The sequence below is a fragment of the Mauremys reevesii genome, linkage group 15, assembly GCF_016161935.1.
Source record: "Mauremys reevesii isolate NIE-2019 linkage group 15, ASM1616193v1, whole genome shotgun sequence".
NCBI classification, from domain to species: domain Eukaryota; kingdom Metazoa; phylum Chordata; order Testudines; family Geoemydidae; genus Mauremys; species Mauremys reevesii.
Genome location: NC_052637.1, coordinates 37,569,113 through 37,591,938, shown reverse-complemented (window position 1 = coordinate 37,591,938; position 22,826 = coordinate 37,569,113). Strand labels below are relative to the sequence as shown.

Sequence of the window (22,826 nt, the reverse complement as noted above, 5' to 3'; positions counted from 1 at the left end):
CTGTAGACACACATACTGAGGCAGTCCTTGCTCACAGAACTCAGTCTACACAGCAAGACAGAAGGGTGGGAGGGCAAACAGAGGCACAGAGATTGGAAGTGACTTGACCATGGTCAAGTAAGATGATAAGTGGCAGAACCAGGAATAGAATCCAGACCTCCTGACTCCCAGCCCAGAGCCCTATCTACTAGACCATGCTGCCTCCTCTCAACAGTTAGGAGGCAATTCTCTCCCCAAAACCAATTTTAGTTCTAGATGTTTATAGGTTCTCTGATAACTCAAGCCAGGGAGATGCATACACTGAAAGCAGTAAACTTGTAAAGCAGCTAAACAAATGTTTGCTGTGAAATGCTGTTTGAAGTTAACATTGCAAAACCCTTTCTCCAACTCTTATTTTTTTTAAAATGTTCCAAGTTATTCTAAAGCATTTTTTAAATTTCTTTCTATTTTAATTTATTTATATCAGTATTTATAAAACATGTGCTCTGGGGACATTCACATCTTTAAAAATATATCAAAAATTCATAACATGCTGTTAACCATTGGCAGCAAACAGACAATTCCCAGATTAATTATCAACCATCACCAGCAAGAGGAGAAAACAAAGAATTCCATCCCTACTCCTCTTTTAGATTTGGTGCATCTTTCATGAACACCCTTACTCAGACAAAGGCCTGGGTAAAAAGGTTGGCTTTGAGAAGCGAAAATAAGAGCTAGTCAATCACTAGAAACTGGCCACCTACAATTCCAAGTGAATCGATGATAGATTCGGTACCTATCAGGATCATGCCTAAAAACTGCTTTAAAAAAAACAACAAAACTATCTTGATGACCTGTTCTCAGTTCCACTCCTCATCATCAAAATGATCTCCTGCTAGGAGGAGACAGCAAAGACAACAGCCCCTACTGAGAAACACTGGATGGAGCTATTGACACAGTGACAAGTACTTCTAAAACACATTGTAAAACCTTTCTTAATATCTATATTTTCATTCAATAAACACTTAGCTACCCAAGGGATGAGAACTGATCAATGGAATTTTCCTACAGAGCTTCAAGCTCATTCTCTTAATGGCAACATAACAGAATCTACACTGTACGAATTACAAATATTCTAGATTCTCTTCACTGCCCACCCAGTTATCTTTAGAGGGGTTGTTAAAAATAATTCAGCCTGTTTCCAGTATTTACATTAATTAGCTTTCAAATCAGTAGGCCAGGATTTTAACTGCCAGCGGAGAAATATTTTCTGAACGTTTATACTGGGGAGAAACAGAGCCACTGACATGGGGCACAGAGGGGAAAAGGGGGAGGGGGGACACACAGAACTCCTGGCATGGGGCTGGGGTAGGGAAGTTAGAAAGTCCCTGAAATACAAGAGGATGGGAGGGTGGCACACAAGGAGCTTGTGGGGTGGAATGGAGGAAAGCAAGGAGCTCCTCGTGTGGGTAATGTGCTAGTGTGTGACCCTCCAGTAAACATATTCAAAGTTTGCACACTTTTTGTCAACAGGTATCAAAGTTGTTTGTACTGTTACACCATTACTTCTGAGCTTCTGGTTTGCTTGACAAATGGACAGACAAAAACATAAAGCAGATCCACACAACCTAGTCAGCAAAGATAAAAGTTGCAACCATAGCCAGGAATATTTTAAATATTCCAGATTTTAGGAGTGCAGTAAATATATGTTGGTGGTATTTGTGCAGGGCTTGGATACAGACAGTGAAAATACTTTAACTGCAATTCTTCCAAGCATCATAGTTCCTAAATTCTCTAATAATTTAAAAAGTCTATTCTGTTGCCAAAACACACTCGAATAGATATACTAGATCTGTAAAGTCTATTCTAATCCCTTTACAGGTTTATTCAGCTACCAAGTAAATTCTTCTGAAAACTCACTGCTTCTGGATATATGCTTAGAATTATGATCAATAATAAAAACTGGAAGTATATTTTTCAATTCTGAAACCCTTATGCTTTTCGTAAATATGATATAAGCTTATACACTCCTATAATGCCTGCAGACACCATTGTAACACTGAATGTGCTAATACAAATGTGGGAAATTTTTTTAATCAGCAAAAGCTAACAGTAATAATGCTCCCTTATTGTTTGAACCCTTCTTGTCAGTATTAAGCAGCTTTTGTCCTTTATTCTTGCCTGCAGACTACTAATAACTCAATTTTCATTCAATGACTGAATTGGAAGGCAGTGAAGATATTTTAAGATCTTTCACAACCTTTTTCATTTATGAAAAGGAGATATAGGTACATTAATGAGAGAAGTCAGTAGCCTTTGGTTTCTTTGTTCAGTGATGTGTCCTGAAGTCACTGGTGTTTAGTGTTCAGCTGCATTATCAGGAACTTCTTATTTCAGCAGATCTCTTACTAACAAACAACGTCAAAACAAATGCAACACAACTACGTTAAAAATTGCCCATCAGATTAAACGCACCGTGGTTAACAGACAGTAGATGTATAAAGCAACTATTATAGTGCTTGCTTTGTAATGAACAGTGTTGCTAAACTACAAATCAGCTTCAGTTATAATCCTCGGTCTTCACTTTCTCATAAATTTAAGACAATATTTCCTTTGGCGCTGAATTTTTCTATGTTTAGTTTCAGAAAATGGGTCATTTTGTTGTTGTTAAGGAAATTATGTTCAACCATGTTTAGTAGAAAGGAGCCTAAACAACAAAATTTGAATAGGGATTCAAAGTTTGTGGGTGTCAGGATTTGGGGTTTAGGTCAAGCCCCCAGGTAACACTACATGTGGGAGAGGGAAATCCCACTGTTTCTACTAGCAGTAATATTTTAAAATAGTCACTGAAAGAGGGATGAGTTTTGAATGTGTGTGTGTGTGAATAACAGTTGTTCTGGAGAACAGCCATTATCGTATTTGAAAAAAACTATAGATTGAAAAATCACTTCTGAGCATGCTTATTAGGGACCTGATCCCAAAGCCTGTTTAGGTCCATGGGAATCTTTCCAAAGACTTCAATGGGCTTTCATCAGACCTAGTTAAGAAGAATGGCCAAGTAGTAGGGCCATAACCTAGAACAGGAGTTCTCAAACTGGAGGTCGGGACCCCTCAAGAGGGTCACAAGGTTATTACATGGGGGGTTGTGAGCTGTTGGCCTCCACCCCAAACCCTACTTTGCCTCCAGCATTTATAATGGTGTTAAATATATTAAAAAGTGTTTTTAATTTATAAGGGGGGGTTGCACTCAGAGGCTTGCTAAGTGAAAGGGGTCACCAGTACAAAAGTTTAAGAACCACTGACCTAGAACTTAGGAGACTAAGGTTCAAGTCCCTGCTCTGTCATAGACTTCCTGCATGACCCGGGACAAGTCACTTAGCCTCTCTGTGCTCAGTTCCTCAGGGGCCGAAATGAGAATAACAACATTTCCCTACTTCAGAGAGTGTTGTGGAGTGCTTTGAGATCTACTGCTTGAAAATTCTATATAAAGTTAGGTATTATTATTATCTACTGAAACAATTTGCATAAACCAGACTGAACATTTCATTCAAACACAAAACATGATCCTTTAAAAGGAATAAAACATTGTTAATGTTAGGAACAGGAGGAAATCACAGGAGTGAAAAGAAGTGAGGATCGCACAACCAGAGACTGTAAACAATTCTGCAACTGTCTGAAAATTCCAAGCTTTATTTTAAATTGTAAAAAGAATTCCTATCTTTCTGTTGCTAAGATTCAGCCATCACAATGTCATAGAAACTATCGGGCAAGTAATTCTAAGTAATGAACAAGCCTGAGTAAACTGTAAGCAGCTTGCAGCCAATTTGCAAAGAGAAAAAGAAGCTAACTCCATTGAAATAGTTATTATAAATTACGGCCATGATTCTACAAGCTCTTCATGCGGGTGGAGCCCAGCGGAGTGCCACTGACTGAAGCGGGGGTCTGTGCAGTTGTAGAGGTGGTGCAACTTGAAGGATTGTAGTCTATTTGCTTAGCTCTACATTCCATAGTCAAGTTGTGCAAGATGCTATGAAGGCTGAGATAATCTATGCTATCTATCTATATCAAGCACTAACGCCAACAGAGACACAAGGTGGATGAGGTAATATCTTTTATTGGACTAACTTCTGTTTGGTGAGAGAAACAAGCTTTCGAACTCCCTCACCAAACAGAAGTCAATTCAATAAAATATATTGCCTTACCCATCTTGTCTCTTGAATATCCTGGGACTAATACAGCTACAACACTACATAACCCAATAGGAAGTTGTTCAAAAAACCTCTAAAAGTATGCAATTTGATAACAGATATTGTGACAGATAAAATGCTTAAGTGTACCAAGAATTCAGATTCTTGAGAAAGCAATGAAAGTTAAATCCAACGAAGAGCTACCTCTGCATTATTGTAGAAAGCTGTACTGTTTTTCTCCTGCACATCTTCTCCGCGTGCTGTGAAGAAAGTCAAAGGGTAGAAATCTTTGTGTGCTGGCTGCTTTCCACTTGCCATCAATTTGCCCTCATAGAAAAGGTCAGATGTGTAACTGCAATGAGGCAAAACACAGAATAAAATGAATCTGCATCTGGTCCCGTAGCCCACTGACAAATATGCCATCAAAGAAAATAATGTTTTATACTGAAACAAAAGCCCTAATTCTTATTCATTAATTCTAACTGATTTCTCTTATGCGATGTTTCCACATTACAGGCAGTGCTGGTAGTGCCACCTAATGTCTGCCCAACACTTGTCATTATAAAACCCTATTTTCAGTTGCCAAACTCTAACCATTCAGACTGAAATTCTCTGTGACAGTGTCTGCCTCAGACTGAGCTGAATCACAAATGGTTCAACTGTTTCAACATACGTTGTTTTGCCCATGTTAAAATTCTATTCAAGTTAGAAGCTCTAGCCCCTCACTCAATGCCTTAGAGCAAGGACTTGAAATTGGGTAGCACTATCACTCTGGTGTAATACCAGCAGCACTTTTGCTGCTCCCATCAAAAACTGCCCAAATCTGGTCGAGTTCTGAGCCTCTGAAAACCCCCCATTTGCACACGCTCAGTAAAGAGTTGTTAGCAATTGGCAGCTAAAGCTCTGAAGATTTTGTCTGCACTGAGTATGCTCCAGCCCAGGGCTGCAGGGACTGAGCAGGGCTTTCCCTGCAATTGCTGTTACAAGCCATTGTGGTGCTGGTCATTAGAAGTGAGAGCAGTGCTCCCCTTGCAGATACCCAAGCAGTGTGGAAGAGAAGGAAGCTGCCTGACCTAAAGGGAGAGGAGACAGGAACCAGACCTGGGGGCGGAGGGCAAGTAGATTGGAACAAGGGTTGTGGGAAGACTAGGATGGGCTGGGCAAGAAGATTGAGGTAAAGAGCCAGGGGAGGAAGGCTGGAGAAAGGAACCACCCCTACCTCTCCCCCCCCACAAAATAGTATGTGATCATGTAATTAAAAAGTGTGTCATAATGCACAAGGGGTACAAATTATGGTATGAGCGGCCCGCCACGGACCTCAACATTTTTACCATGGACTTGTGTCCGTGTAGGGACACGTTGCTGACACCTGAAGAAAACTGTCTGCACAATCCATAACATATTATATCAGCTGCAATCTTAAGCTGACAAGTCCCTTAGAGAACATGAAAACTGTCATTCTTACAACCCCGTATCCCTCAGTTTTCCCACAGAACAGGCATAGCCTTTACTACTTATTAATCATTTGTATTATTACAGCACTTAGGAGCCCTAGTCATGGCCCAGGACCCCATTGTGCTACGCATTATACAAACACACAACAAAAAAAACATGCAAGCTTCCCAACACTGTCCCACTCATAAGCCTCAACCTGGACTTGGAGGCACCACCTCTAGAAGTGAGAGATTTGCTCAGTCTTCGTGACCCCCTAATCCTTGAAGGCTGACAGTTATTGTAATTGTGGTTTTGGTTGGAGACACAGACAACTGTCCACTGGAAACGCAAAAAACTCATTTCACATATGCCATCAAATCACCACCAGATCACAACTTTAAGTCACTATCAACCAGGGCTGCATTACACTAGAGAACCCCGAGGTGAATGTATCTATATCCCATCTGTAATCTAAAGTAGAAAGAATCAGCCTCCCTCTGAGTCCCATCAGCCTCCCTCTCATTCATAACTTCTAGAAATTTCTCGGAAACTAAACCACACTTGAATCTGTAATGCAGTGTACATCTAATGGAAAGAGGCCTTATTAGATACTATTTAGGAAACTGTGTTAAGCCATTTTTCTGCTTTTTGCTGTGAATACAGTGAGTGATAACCTAATTAACATGACTGGATAGCAACATAATATTCTTCACTAAATATTGAGCAAGGACTTAAACTTTAACATTTTTCCCCATGACTGCACTGATTCTTTTTAGCACAGTTCATGGATGAGTTCATTATACTAGCAGCCATTAGTTTATCACAGCATAAAAATGACAAACAACTAATTAGTGAGTCTTTTAAAAAGTAATAAAAATGACACTAGCAAAGTGATAAGACCATAATTTGACCAATTTTTTTCTTTTTGTACTATAAGATCATGTCATTCTATAAGTTGGAGGCAGCTTTTTTTTTTTAAAGCAAGAAAAAATATCAGTACTCTTGAATTATGCTGATGCTGCCTAAATTTTTGAAACTAATAAAAGAATTGCAGAATATGAACTGAGTTGAAAGCTGATGAATTTCAATTCTACCCTCATTTTTTAAAAGAAGTACTAGGTTAGTGGTCCAAACCACTACAGGTTTGAAGAGTGTTGCTCAGTATCATGAGCTATTACTGCAATATTTTTATAAGGGCTTCAAGATCAAGGTTCTGCAGCTGCAGAGGCTACTTCCTGTGTGGAGAGATGGAAATGGCTATGTGGTATGTCGGATGCCATCAGGTGATTGAGGGACATCTACATAGAACACATCACCAGACATCAGCAAGACCAGGAGGGATGAGCTGGAGTGCCGATGAGAAGCGCAGTCGGGAAAATAACTCAAATACTTTCCTGATTGACTGTTTTTTCTCTAAATGGACAACCTATCCTAAATTCTCAATTACTGAGGGACAATATTCACTCATTGATATATTTCCCCCACCAACTCTCTGTATAACTTTTTTCATGAGTAAAGTACCCAAATGCATGGATGCTAGATATCTAAACTGTATTCTTAAATTCATTCATCTACATTTGGGTTATTGCTGATTATGCACTATATGTATCTTATGACTTTAAAAACAAACTTTGCATTTGTGGTTAATCTAAGCACTACACCCAGATGTACAGACACTCTTTTCTCAACCTATTTATTATATAAATTTTTTTATCATTAGCTTTAATAAAAATTTTATTTCAGCAATGTTTGGTCACCCGAACCTGCCTGCTTCTTCAGGACAGAATCACAAATTAGCCATGGCCTTTCACAAAGACATTGGGGAACATACTGAGCATATTCACAAAAAGAACAGGAGTACTTGTGGCACCTTAGAGACTAACAAATTTATTTGAGCATAAGCTTTCATGGGCTACAGCTCACTTCATGGGAAGCATAGAATGGAACATATAGTGAGGAGATATATATACATATAGAGAAAATGAAAAGGTGGGAGTTGCCCAACCAACTCTAAGAGGCTAATTAATTAAGATGAACTGTTGTCAGCAGGAGAAAAAAAAACTTTTGTAGTGATAATCAAGATAGCCCAAACATGCTCAAATAAATTTGTTAGTCTCTAAGTACTCCTGTTCTTTTTGCGGATACAGACAAACACGACTGCTACTCTGAAACATGAGCATATTCAGTGAGGGTTAACTAATGCCAGCCAGAGCAGGAAAGACTCACAATCAAGGCACCTCTCCCTGAATAACAGCTCCATAACAGGAATGTCAAAATATACCCTAATTTTTTGCTCCTTGCAGCTAGTTTCAGAACTTGGTCTTTTTTTTTTTTTTTAAACAAAAAAACTTTTTCTCTCATTATTTAACAGTGGAAAAATTTCTCACCAATTAACTTTTAAAATGCAAAACTACTATGATTTTATTATGTAAATGCAAGTTGTAGCTGCTTCTCTCTCTTTTAAACTACTTGTGGCACTGAAATGACAGAGTTGTTCTGCCTTTCGAGGTTCACTCACACCAGTCAAACAAAAGTGTGATACAGTGAAAAAGTTCACACCTACTTGATGATAGCTTCATGGGAGCGATAGTTCTCACACAGCAAGATCCTGCATGGAAACTCTGCAGGGTAGTGCTCATAGAGCCGATCAAGTAATGAAACATGAAGATTTCTCTCCCTGGCAAATTCGCTGTAGACAAAAGGACTGAGCTGTAATAGACACACACATACAGAGAAAATTTAACTAAATATGCAGACTTGGATTTTCATACTCCTAAAAGAAAAACTCTACATTAACTGAAGGATGGCCTGTAAACAACTAAATCTTACAAAGCTGCTTCAGTAGTATTAAGAAAACATATGTCCCTGACTTGGATTTGGGGCTAGTTACAATAACTACATAGAAACACACTTTTCTGCTGCAAAAATGACACAAGTATATATGATCTTAGCTGAACAGTGGAATATTTTGTTACTATGTAAAGATGAAAGGAAGAAAAAAAGCTTGTTTACATGCGTGTGCCAACACTAACCCAAAACACCTTTGTCTATGTTTCGCTTACATAGTTTGCAGACATCACTGACAATCTCAAACAATGGAAGGAGGTACACATCTCGCAGAGTACTATTTTGCAATTCTCTAGTACTTTTAATTTGAGGATCTCTTCAAGGCTTATAAAATTAAGTTATTATACTCACTGGGAGAACTAGGAATAGAACTCAGATGCCCTGGTTACCAGTATGCTTCCTTAATGCCTACACCACATTAACATGACTTTAGTGGTAAGTTGCATCATTTGCTGTAGCAGGAAAATGCATAACCCAGGATTTCAATTTAGAAAGGTAAGGAAATATGAAACTGATTTTACAACATAGTTTAGACATGCTTGGAAACGTTAAGCCTACATATATATTCTCCTATGTTATGATTTGAGATGCTGTATTTATTATATCAATGTCAGCTCACTTTTAACTTTAGAAATGAAAATGTTGCAGACTGAGGTGAGATCACTGTTTTTTTAAAAATATGAAAACAGCCAAGCTATTTTACTTGGAAAAACAGCTTTTTACAGAGGAGGAGTAGGATAGAATAGAGGCAGCAATGTGGCCTAATGGTTGGGGCACTAGATTGGGACTCCGGACACCTGGATTCAATTCCTGGCTCAGTTACTGCTTTGCTGGGTGATGTTGGGAAAGTCACTTTCCTCCCTCTATCTCAGTTTCCCTATCTTTCAGATGGGGATAATGATAATGACCTCCTCTGTAAAATGTTTTGAGACTTATGGATGAACAGCGCTATATAAGAGCTAGGGATTATTATTAGAACAATAAATGTCCCACTGTATCAGGTCTGTAGGTCCTGCAGTCCCAACAGGGGTATTTATGCAAGGATTAGAGGAGCCATAAGCATATGACATTACATCTGTTGTAGCAGTGCACAGGAAGGACTGCATCCTCACTAAACTTCATTACAATGTCAACACTATAGTTTATTCTTTCATTGTGCTGTAAAATGTCAAGAAAAGTAACGGCAAATCCATAAAAGTCATGTAAAAGTCTAACCTAAACCCACAAAGCAAGTACGGCTGACCCTATTCTTAGCTCACTCCCTTTTGCCTTCAGGCAGCAGAATGGCATGCCATCATCAGTGTTTGAGACTCCTACAATTTCTAAGCACAGCATGGTGACACAAGGGCAGAAACATAATGCTATTTTCAATTTCAATTCATCTAATGGAATATTCACTGCTGGTTTAGATCCTCTTCCTGATGTTGTTGTCATTAATAAAAAAAAGCACTGCCTAAATCAGAACATGTGATATCTGTTTTCCTTCACCTCTTTTAGAGACTGTGTGGGCTAGTGGTCAGAGCACAGAATGAGAAGGAATTCTTATCCTGGTTCTGCCACTGACTCAGTGGGTAGCCTTAGGCAAGTTAACCTTACCTCTTTGTGCCTCACCTTCCCATATATAATATGGGGTGATCATACTGACCTGCCCACCTCATTAAATTGAAGCACTATGTAACTTTTTAACTTACAGACTTTATAAAAGAAAGAACTATCCCAGTGGTTTCAGCATTAGCCTAGGACTTGGCTGAGCTGGGTTCAAACCCCTGCTCCTCCACAGACTTACTTGTGTGTTCCTGAGCAACTCACTTAGCCTCTCTGTGCTTCTGTTCCCCATCTATAAAATATAGCCCTTCTCTATCTCAGAGGGGTGTTGTGAGGATAAATACCTCAAAGATTGCGAGGCACTCTGATACTACAGTAATGGGGCCAGATAAGTAACTTAAATAGATGGATAAACTTGATACATTTTCTGAGGGAAATATAATATAAACCAAGCTCGATATGAAAAAGTCCTGAGGCTCTTACTTGCATATGGTCTCCAGCCAAGACGATTCTTGTGTTTTTATTAGCTAATGCTAGAGGCATGATCGTCTCACACTCCATGGCCTGCGCAGCTTCATCTAATAGAATATGCGTAAAAAACCCTAAAAAACAGAGACATCAGCAAATAAATGAAATCGCAGATATGATTTAAAAAACAGTGATGACAATATGATAAACTACCTAGAGCATTACATTCTGATATTCACCAATGGAAACTATCCACACATTCAAATGCAAATCAATGTCTACTAACTGCTAAAAACCATCCAAACAACAGCGCAGCGTATCAGATGGACAATGGTGGCCAACTGATTCAGACAATTATTTTAACTTTTGCCTGAGAGAACACCTCTTTCCCCTACCACCCCACCACAGCTGACATCAGTGGAGATAGTCAATCTGGAGCTTCCTTGATACAAACAAGAGGGGACCGCAGGCAGGATGTTCTCCAAATAGGTTTCTCGACTCCAGAATTTGATGTCCTGCTGGGTCTGAAAGAGCCCAGATGTGTTAACCTTCCAGACACACTGCCAAGTCCATCTATTCTTGCAGGCATTTAGACCTTGATCAAGCAAAGCACTTCAGCCCATGATGGACTTTAAACATGACTTCAGCGGCACTATAAATGTTCTTAAAGTTATACACACACCAAAGTGCTTTGCTGGAATAGGACACTAGGGAAAGCGGGAGTTCATGAGGGGAGGAACTGGAGGGTGAAAGAATTTAAATAATACTGGGCCTGATCTTGGGACAAGAACCTGCCAACCCTCAAAGTAATAACTGGAAATTCTTATGTAATTAATATAATTAATACATAATCTGTAGATCAGGCTACACCGTCTATTCATGGGAGAAATCGTAATTGGAAAAAACTGATGAACTAAAGCTTTGAACAGAAAATTTTAAAATTGTAATTGTGTTTCTTAAGTGTCTTGATGCTCTAGATAGGTAAAAGAAATATAAATATGTATTTACATTTTTGAGAAATGTCTATATATTTCTTAAAGATTTAAAATGGCGTCAGAGAACAATTTCAAGTACAATTGAGTAAGATTTATTATATGTAAAAAAAAAATCTAACAATCATTCTTCAAAATAATATAAAATAATGAACAGGTATTCGTTATCAAGTGATAAATTATTCAACGCTTTACGACAAAAACTAAGAAAATGAGCCTTGAACCCCTTGTAACAACTTTATATGTGTATCAGCATGAACATACGCAGCCCTTTACCAAATAAGTAAGGTAAGAACTTTTGTCTCAAAGAGATCACATCGAAAATCTTGAAAAAAAATGTATAATGATTTAGAATTTAACCTTATCTATAGCAGTGTGTCCAGCCATAAGGAGTTAATCTTAAAAATATCTTTAAAGAGATTAGAGATTCTCTAAATGTCAGATGAAATTTATTTGTGGATCAAGGAAAGTGATGGGCCCTAAGCAGCCTTTGCCCCAGTGAATTAGTTTAGGTTATTTCAAATCAAATAATCTAGAAATAACAAATTAATCTCTTTTTAATGTAATGGTGTGTGCCCCCGCAGGTGTATGTGCATGAGGGGGGAGGGCAGGGAGTATGCATAGCTAAACAATCCACAAAAAGTACAGAATGATCTGTGGGTGTTTTGAAACGTAAATTACCTGATAAAGATATGAAAATATGTACTATATGTGGAAAAACAAGATACCACTGCTATCATCATCCCAAAGGCTTTGATTCAACAAAGTACTTAACATGTGAGTAAGTCAATCCCTCTTCAGCAAAGTGTTTTGCTGGATCAGGGCCTGGAGCCGGCATGGTAGAAATGGTCAAACAGTTTCCATTGAAACAAAGTTTGACAAAAGAGATAAATAAAATATTCAGCATCCCTATCTCTCCCATGCTGGATCAGTTCTAAATAATGGACAATGCTGGGGGGTCTTTTTCATTAAAGTTTGATTTTTTTTAAATGATCTCCATTTTTTAAATAAACAAAGTTCAGAATGAGGCTAATCTAAATACCAACAAATGTATATTGTAACATTTAACACCTCTGTAACATTCACTAATTACAAAGATTCACATTTTCCTTCTTGTCTCTGGATCCAAAAGGGAAAACCAAAAAGAATATTGAGAGGGTTCATTTATGGCAGGGATGGGGAAAGATGTAAGAGCCACTTTGACTGGTACTGGAAAATATGAAGGAGACTATTTCTCAAAAGTATTTTAAAGATATTTCTTGTTTGAAATCTTCTCACCAGGTTCAAGATCCAGTTGACATAGATACTGTGAAGTATTCAAAGTAACAACAACTACTCGTTGTCTAAGAATATCTTCTTTCTGTGGCATCTGAAAGGTGGAATGTGTGCTTGAAATCAAACAGTATTGATGCACTACTGGGTGGACAGTCTTTACCCAGCGATTTCTGAAATATACCCTAGAAAAGAAGAGAGGGGCTCATTTTCTATAGGACTTAAACACAAAGACAGCTTAACATTTCATAAGCTAAGATTCTGTTTTCTATTACATAAAACCAGTTCTTTTGGAAGTTAAATCTTGCCACAGTGTAGAATTGTAGCAATTGAGAATTAATAGACTGAGCCCTTTATATTAATACATATACACAGCTATTGGACTCAGTTCCACAGTGACTCATGTAACAACTATAAGAATATTGATGTTAATGAAATAGTCAGGCTAAGTACCAAGTATCTATGCATACATTGTACGGATAACTACCTGCTCTTAAGTGGCTGAAATCCAATTCAAATAGCCTCTGCGCTTTAATAAGCCTGGTTTGACTATCATGTTGAACTTTTATTCTATTTAAAACTCAATTCATTCATACTTTAGGAAAATTTCATATACTGAAAAACAACAAGGAGTCCGGTGGCACCTTCAAGACTAACGGGTTTATTTGGGCATAAGCTTTCATGGGTAAAAAACCCACTTCTTCAGATGTATGGATCTGAAGAAGTGGATTTTTTACCCACAAAAGCTTATGCCCAAATAAATCCGTTAGTCTTGAAGGTGCCATGGACTCCTCGTTGTTTTTATGGATACAGACTAACATAGTTACTCCTCTAATACTTGGTTTCATATACTGAAATACCACTTTGGATCCTAATCCTGCAGCTGGCAGAGCATATGTCACTAGTCGACTTTTCTGGTCAGTTACAGGTTCAGGGCCTTAAAAAGTATGTGAAATGATATTGCTCAAATCCTACCCTTCCTTTTACACTTATTGAATGTCTTGTAAACTCTAAGAATCAAACAGAAATTCTGTTCATTATTTTATTGTGAGGGGTCATAATAAAGATATACTATATACAAGGAAGAGATAAAATGTGGGGGAAGGGAGGAATTCTAATTCCAGAAGTCCGGATTTTCCTCAACTAAACTTTAGTAATCTGGACATTGTCATCAAAGGCACAGAGAAATGTCATCTCAAAACACATAAATAAATTAATTTTAATGGGACATACTATGTTATTTCAATAGAGAGTTCTGCTTAAAAACTGATGGCATGATATGACCCAGTTTGTGAAAAGGAAGGGGGGGGGAAGGCAGGGAGAGGGATTTGGGCCATGATCCAGCAAAGCGCTTTAGCGTAAGTAATCCCACTGATATAAATGGAGCTGTGCCAAATTGCACCAGCTAAGGATATGGCCCAAGATGTCTAAATCAGCATATAGGCATTCAAAAAACAGGGATTTATCCACCTAAGTACAACATGACTGAAAGATGTGGGATTTGGACATCCTATGTAGGTTTTCATTTTTGAAAACTGGTCTCACAATATCTACAAGGATCCTGTTCAATTACGCTCCATCTAACAAGACAAAAACAATTACTCGGGCTATTCTAAATTTGGTTTATGAAAACAAAGGTGATAATGTCCTTATGGGCCAATGAGCACAGAATGAAATGCAAAGAGATGCAAATGCATTGCATTATTCTGAATGACTTAATTATTCATCAAAGGGTAAGACTTGAAATTGACATTAAGTTACTAAACAGAAACACAATTAAGCTAGAAATCAATGCAGAAGGAAGTGATTTAAACTCCTGACTTACTCTAGTGAATATAGGGAAAAAAACCATTCTAATGATATAAATATGTAGTTATCACCAGCTGTCAGCTGCTATTTCATAGCTCAGTATAACAAGACATAGGGAATACAGAACAAGGGACTGAGAGTAAGAGCCTAGATTCTATTCCCAGATGTGCCACTGACCTCCTGTGTGAAATAAAGCCATTCACTCAACCTCTCTGATTCAGTTTCCCTGTCTGTTAAATGGGGATAATCCTTACTTATCACTTTGTAGAGGTATTTGTGAGGATTACTGAGTTTCATACGAGTTTATGTTTGTAAAGCACTTTGAGAATCTTGGCTGAAAGGTGCAATTGAAATGCAAAATATATGGTCATTAGACATGATTATACCACGCACTGCCTTTTATTACACAAATTTAACTTTGCGTGACTCAGGTTGTCTGACAGCATCTCAAAAAGTATCTCTGCTCAACAATTAAATTTTCTTATTTTGTTATGAGATTAAAAAGGGTAGCCTAGAGCAATTATTCACCACTGGAAGAAAAGGCTCATAGAATCTCAGAAAAATACGGCTTTAAGGGACCTCGAAGATCATAGAATGCATTCTCTCCCCCTGCTCCCCCCCTCCCGCCGAGGAAGGACCAAGTATACCTACACCATCTCTGACAGGTGTTTGTCTAACCCGTTCTGTGAAATCTCCATCATTGGAGGTTTTTAAATCTCCTTCGGTAACCAATTCCAGTTCTTAAGCATCCTTCACAGTTAGAAAATTCTTCCCAATATCTAACCTAATTTTGGTACAGACTACATCAATTATTTCGTCCTACCTGCAGTGGACAAGGAGAACAATTGATCTTCATACTTTTTATAACAGATCTTTACATATTTGCACTGTTATTAGGTCCATCCCCAGTCTTTTCCCCCCAATAAATATGCCAAGTTTTTTTTTTAACCTTTCCTCATAGATCAGGTTTTCTAAAACTTTTATCATTTTTGGTGCTGTCTTCTAGACTCTCTCCAATTTGTCCACTTCTTTCTCAAACCATGGCACCCAAAAATGTGACACAGTACTCCACCAGAGGCCTCACCAGTACCAAGCAGAGCAGGACAATTATCTCTCATGTTTTACACACAGCACTCCTGTTAATACATCCCAGAATATTTTCACAACTTTTTCACATTGTTGACTCATTTTCTACAGTACTACTGCCTAGCAAATTAGTCTCCACTTTGTATTTGAACGTTTCACTATTCCTTCCTAAGTGTTGTACTTTGCTCTTGTCTTTATGGAATTTCATCTTGTTGATTTCAGACCAATTCTCCAATTTATAAGATCATTTTGAATTCTAATACTGTCGTCCGAAGTGCTTGCAATCCCCTCTCAGCCTGGTGTTGTCCGCAAAATTTATAAGCATACTCTCTGTCCCACTCTCAAAATTATTAATAAAAATATTGAATAATGCCAGACACAGGACCGACCACTGCAGGACTCCACTAGACACATCCTTCAGTGTGACAGCAAATCATTAATAACTAATCTATGAGTTTGAAACCAGCTGTGCACCCGCCTTGCAGTAAACACCTGACAGATGTGACAAAGTGGGAAATGTCATGATATAAACCAATATTAGTACTTTGCCAAACTTTGAACATAGTGACTTTTTTTTAAATGAGAATTTGTGTCTGCAAAATCTGCTCCTGTAATTTCTTTGACTTTAAGGGCAGAAGGGCCCATTATGATTATCTAGTGTCTGACATGCATAACAAAGGCCAGAGAATTTCACCCAGTAATTCCTGCATCAAGCCCACAATGTCTGGTTAAGCTAGAGTACACATTTTTGATTCCACAAATTTGAATACTTGCACTTGTAAGTATCTGATTGCAGGTGCTATCAGGCAGTTACAAAGGCAGGTACTCAAATTTGTGCCTGCAACTGATTTTGCTTGAGCAAAGTTACAAGTGCAAATGATATAGGTTTAAATTGTGGCCATGGAAAGGGAGGTTTGGCCTCAGCCAGCTGAGAATTCAAGCACATTATGTCAAGAACCCAAACAAAACACCTAAATTAAGAGGAAATTCAAATCTGAACATTGTGGCTCAGGCTGACCTATCTTTGCACAGAACTAGAATACACTTCATGCAGTGAAAACCGTAGGAAATACATGGTGAAACTGAAAAAAGCATGGAAAATTTACACAGCAATCTCTGTCAAGCAACTAGTACTTTGTAACAGAAAACCTGCAAAATCCCACAGCAGGGATCCATCCCTTTTCAGAATATGGCACTGTACATGTTGCAGTACTTTCTAATGCCACTTTAAAAAGCATTTTGGATACAACCTGCAATTACAATGAAATCCATTTAAATTATTTTTCTAATCTGACACCAGTATGTTCCAGAAAATGCATTTACTTTTGTTGAGGTCTACACTGATAAAAAGTACAGCGAGTGGATCAAATTCTCTGCTAATCTAACTCTCCATTGGCTTCAGAGTTACACTAGCAGAGAATTTAGCCCAATATGTCTGTTCAATGTTCACCTGCTTGTTTTCTTCTGTTCCTCCACATTGTACTGTTGTGGCTGAATTTCTATCAAATTGTTTGAGTTAGCAGGGCCAACAGGCTAACTGTAAAGTAACTAACATCCTAGGGTAAATTTTCAAAAGCACCTAAGTGAATGGGCCAGGAATAGGGCTTAGGCCTCAAGAAACGAACCTCTGGGATAAGCAGAAGGGAACCTCATTTCAGCTCAGGCTCTAGGAAGGAGGATCCTCTCATCTTTTCTACCTGGGAAAGGGTAAATGAGCACTGCTTTGGAGCGTCCAAGGTCGATCTCCTTTCTGAACAGCTGAGTGCTGCTGCTTTTTCACATCCCCTTCACATAAGAGGATCTCCAACTTAAATCCTAGTCACTCCCCATCAACCCCTCTGCTGTTCTTTGCAAAAAGCCCATGCACATCTAGCCCTGTGGGAGGATACGCTGATTCACACCTCTTTATTCCAGAAAGCAGAATTCATCACCCAGAGAACTCTGAACAATCTCATTATGAACAGCTTCAACTCAGAGCTGTGATGCTGTATAAAATGGAAGATAACTAGTTGTACTAATTCAGTCACCAATGTTACAAAAAGGCAATAAATCTTGTATGAAATAGGTCATGTAAGGTATAATCTGTTACGTATGACTACCTTGTTTAAATCCGTGTATCATCATTGTATGTGAAGTTATGAATACTGGCTATGTGTTGTTTTGTTCTTGAGTGACGCCCACAAGGCAAATTTACATCCAGACCCGCCATTCCTGTGCTGGGCCACTGAAGAGATTCAATCCACCCTGTGAGCCCCTCCAGGAGACGTTTCATAGAGCACTGAGGCAATGGCTGCACCACGATGCTGCAGGGCATATAAGGACATGAAAAGGACACGTGATCTAAGACTCCATCTTTTGCCAGTAACTTTCCCCATATGACAGAGGCCATCGGTGCAGACTGGGGCAAGCCGGCTATAACTCTGCAATGGTTTCCATCGCCTCAGCACTGATCCTGGCACAGACGGGCACGGCATCACCATGGTCTCTGCATGCGGACTCATTGGAGTCCGAATCGGACATGGACTCATAGGTGTCCCCGGAGAAGCTGGCACCGTAGCCGCCGGCACTCCCAGTCAGCAGGGATGACTCAAACTTTCTCCCTGGTACTATGGCCACCACAATGGCAAGTACTGACTCAGATGCCGACTCAGTGGGCCCTTCTGGACCCCGTGGGCTTACCACCAGTCCTAGGGGTCCGCCTCAGAATGCTCCTTTTTGGTCGCTTCTGAGAGAACTGAGTCTAGGGCCAGGGATCTCTCTCGAGCATCAGCCACCACTACCGCCGCTAGCGCCACAAATCGGTACTGTGCCCAGCACCAGCAGCAGGGCCCGTGCTGACACGGCCAGCAGATCTGGCACCACGCCCGGCACGGCGGCTACGATCAGTATCATGGAAGGTACTGTGCCCGGTGCCGTGGCCGGTACCATAGCCGGCACTGAGGAGGACTCCAATTTGGGGGCGGATCTGCAGCATTCTGAGGAGCTGGATGGGCAGGAGGGGCCCTCCCATGTTCGGGGCTCCTCATCATTGTCTCCAGATGAGCCAGGGGCAGCAACATCTGCGGGGCCTCTCCTTCCTGACAGCAGAGCCCACCTTGAACTTCTGAGGTGGGTCGCTCCAAACCTCAGGATGCAGATCGAAGAGGTCACCGACGTGTCAAACCCAATGGTGGACATTTTATCCCCTGATAAAGACCATTCAGGAGAACACAAAAACTCTCTGGCAAAAACTATCCTCTCTGGCTCCTACAGCTAAAGGAGTCGAGAGAGTACTTTGTGTCCTCCAAGGACTACAAATATTTGTTCACCCACCCCCGCCAGACTCCTTGGTGGTGGCGGCTGTTCATTAATATCTTACAGCTTTGGAAAAATTCTGTTGGTGGCTTGCCAAGCAGGCAAACCCAACAGTCTTTGCATCACAGGTGTGAAAGCACAGAAGCTGCCCTCTGTCTCTGAAGATTAGAGAAGAGATTATATGTAAGAAAGAAAATTAGCAGATAAGTAAATTTCCATTAGTGACCCCTTTAGTCTACGCTCAACCAATGCCAAAAATCTCCAGAAAGAGCACGTCCTACCTCCACAGCTGAAAGGATGGACGATATCAGAGAGAAGAGAGAGGAAAAGAAATTCTCTGACCTCCAGCAGGGGATTGAAGGATCTACTTCAGGTCAGAGCAGGTTCAACCATAATGCACAATCTGTTTCTACCTAAAATATCATGTTATTCAGTTTTCTCTCATTCTCACACATAATTACATCCAAATTCCTTCACATGCCTATAGATCCCTCCTACAGAGGCTTTCTGAATATATCATTAAACAGTATTTCCCTTACCATATTATTTTCTCATCTCTTTTCTCCACAGCTTCCCAAATCATGCTGCCCTACCTACAACATCTCTCTGCCTTCATATCACATTGAACAAACCTATTTATTCCTTACTTTAAAGGTGTAACAAAGAGTGCAAAATTGGTGTGGAATGGGATTATTACAGCATTCATTTCATACTGAAAACTATACTTAAAGTTATGCTGACATTTCTAATATAAACTCTTGCTATCACCTCAATTTTCTGAAAAAAAATCCATCCTGAGCTACAATTTCCCATGCTTGGTCTCAGCTCTTTACATTTTTGTCTTTGTAACTGTGACAGTACAAAGCAAAACCAGTAGAGAGATGAGTTCTTTAATTTTTTTTTCCATTTAAACAATTGGGAAATTAAAGGCAGATCTGTATAGTGTAAAACTCAAGTTACAATTTTTAACACTCAAACATTAGAAAGAAAAAAACAAAGCTTAGGCTTTCATAGTCATCTTAACTCACCTACCCTACACACATGGAATATTCCAGCTCATTAGTTATTTTTAAAATATGTATTTTATACATGGGGCTAATGTACAATGGGCACAATTCTGACCTTAGATACACACATTCAGCTACAAATGACTGAGGCTACATCTTTGATATGAAGTTAGTTATCTACGCTCCAGTTAACTCCTCTTGAGTAAGCCTAGCTCGATTGAGAGCAGCCACACTCCAAAATAAGACTCGAGTCACAAAAAGTGACTGTTTTAGCAGGTAATGAGTTGTGCTCAGTCGAGCTGTAGTCTATTCCACTAATTGGCCACTACCTCAAGTTTAAAGTACCAGATTCAAAGCAAAGGTTTTGCGGGGGGAACTCAAGCTATAACTTGAGTTATCTCTGCAGTGAAGTTGCATGAATAAAACAGGCCCCCTACATATCAACACTGGTGAGCTACGGTTATTAAGAGACCCTCAACTTTTGCACATCCTAACGTTTCAGTGTTTAAGGTAGAAGTCAATGGGACTCCACACAAGTGCAGGGGTCTAGTCTAGCAGTTCCCAGTGTAAACTTAATATTACATTAATGTAAGGTGATGTATTATCACTGTATGTCAAGGTTCCTTCCCCACTCTGAACTCTAGGGTACAGATGTGGGGACCCGCATGAAAGCCCCCTAAGCTTATTTCTACCAGCTTAGGTTAAAACCTGGTACTCTGCCACCACCAAGTGCTTTAACAAGAAACAGGGCAAGGACCACTTGGAGTTCCTCTTCCCCAAAAATAGCCCCCCAAGCCTCTACACCCCTTTCCCTGGGAAGGCCTGGTAATCCCCTCACCAATTAGTCCTGGTGAACACAGATCCAAACCCTTGGATCTTAAAACACAGAAAAATCAATCAGGTTCTTTCTTAAAAGAAGAATTTTATTCAAAGAAAAGGTAAACTTCATCTCTGTAAAATCAGGATGGAAAATAACTTTACAGGGTAATCAGCTTCAAAGAGCCCAGAGTAACCCCCTCTAGCCTTAGGTTCAAAGTTACAGCAAACAGAGGTAAACCCTCTAGCAAAAGGAATATTTACAAGTTGAGAAAACTAACACGCCTTGCCTGGCTGTTACAAGTCTGAAATATGACAGACTTGCGCAGAAAGATTTGGAGAACATGGATTGATGTCCGGTCCCTCTTAGTCCCAAGAGCGAACACACCCAAAAAGAAAGAGCACACAAACAAAAGCCTCCCCCACCCAAGGTTTGAAAGTATCTTGTTCCCTTATTGGTCCTTTGGGTCAGGTGTCAGCCAGGTTACCTGAGCTTCTTAACCCTTTACAGGTAAAAGGATTTTGGTGCCTCTGGCCAGGAGGGATTTTATAGTATTGTCTACAGTAGGGGTCGGCAACCTCTAGCACGTGGCTCACCAGGGTAAGCACCCTGGCGGGCTGGGCCAGTTTGTTTACCTGTCACTTTGGCAAGTTCGGCCAATAGTGGCTCCCACTGGCCGCGGTTTGCCGTCCCAGGCCAATGGGAGCAGAGGAAAGCACCGCAGGCCAAGGGGTGTACTGGCTGCGGCTTCCCGCCGCCCCCATTGGCCTGGGACAACGAACTGCAGCCAGTGGGAGCCACAATCGGCCGAACCTGCCAAAGTGACAGGTAAACAAACTGGCCCAGCCCACCAGGGTGCTTACCCTGGTGAGCCGCATGCCAGAGGTAGCTGACCCCTGATCTACAGGAGGGTTGTTACCCTTTCCTTTGTAGTTATGACACTGTAAAATTAATCTGAAATCACATTATCATCTGTATATTAATCAGTGAGAATGTTTAGCATCCATTTAACATGCAGAGCTAAAGGTGTCTCCAGGGAACAGAATGCTAATGGGTGTTGCGTGTTTAGTATGATTTTTTTTGTTTTAGCTTGCTAATGTTCTCCTTATTGCTTATAACCAATTATGTAAATGACCTGTTTTCTAACACAGTAGATGTTTATTTTAATTCAGATTCTATGGAATTGTACTGAAGGATTTATTTTTCTAAATTTTATATCTCCTGAAGCCTTGCACTCTGGGGACCCTATACCAAAGGGGGTCTTTGGACATTACCACAATACAAAAATACAAAATAAGTAAGAAATAACAACAACAACAACAACATAGTGTGCAATAAAAGTTTTCATTGTACTCCTTTGTGGTGATCTACATAATATCTTAAGCTTCGCTATACATCAATAATAAAGCTATCTCCAATCATCCTTTTTATCATATACTATCATGTATTTACTATATTTTTGCTTTGAAGGTGCTGTAAATAACCAAATCATTATTTTATTAGAGAACGCAGTTGAATTTAAAGCAGAGTATTCAAAACTTAGAAAATTCTACAACTTCAAGCACTACACCATTGATAGAGTAATTTATTTACTTTATAGATAATTTAAACCACAAAATATATGCATACAAAAATGATTATGCACGTGTCACTGCTTAGCAAATATTAAGTCATCTTTTCCTTGAAAATAAATGTTACTGTCATCCCAACTAATCTACAGAAACATTCTTAGTAAAGATAATATTCAGCCATTTCATCACTTCTATAGCAAATAAAAGAAAACCTGAAGCAAACTGTTCAGCCATCTATAAACACATCAATCACTATAAGTACCATTTCCTGCCTTGACACTTAACTGATTCTGCTCCACTTGATATTTTCCTAGAATATAGAAAAAGGCTTATGGCACTACTTAAACTAATGGCCATGATTTTAACTGAAAAATTTCATCATGACAGACAGAATAAAAGAAGCAAGCAAAGGACTAAGTCTTCTTTACTCTAATTAGAGTAGTTATGAAAACATAAAATGTACTGCTGGTGGGGCAATTATCTTAACGACTGAAGAACAGCCCCTCCTATCCAGACTG

General features: G+C 39.5%; 1 protein-coding gene across 5 annotated transcripts in view; it reads right to left on the bottom strand.

Annotated features, from left to right (window-relative positions):
• HELZ (helicase with zinc finger) overlaps nt 1–22,826 on the bottom strand; it is a 143,207-nt gene that overhangs the window by 45,191 nt on the left and 75,190 nt on the right. For all 5 annotated transcript variants that reach the window (XM_039501481.1, XM_039501480.1, XM_039501483.1 and 2 more), the window contains 4 exons: nt 12,731–12,909; nt 10,476–10,594; nt 8,164–8,309; nt 4,371–4,518 (listed from right to left, as the gene is read on the bottom strand). In XM_039501481.1, the coding sequence (XP_039357415.1) occupies nt 4,371–4,518; nt 8,164–8,309; nt 10,476–10,594; nt 12,731–12,909 (592 nt within the window). The remainder of the gene's footprint in view (nt 1–4,370; nt 4,519–8,163; nt 8,310–10,475; nt 10,595–12,730; nt 12,910–22,826) is intronic.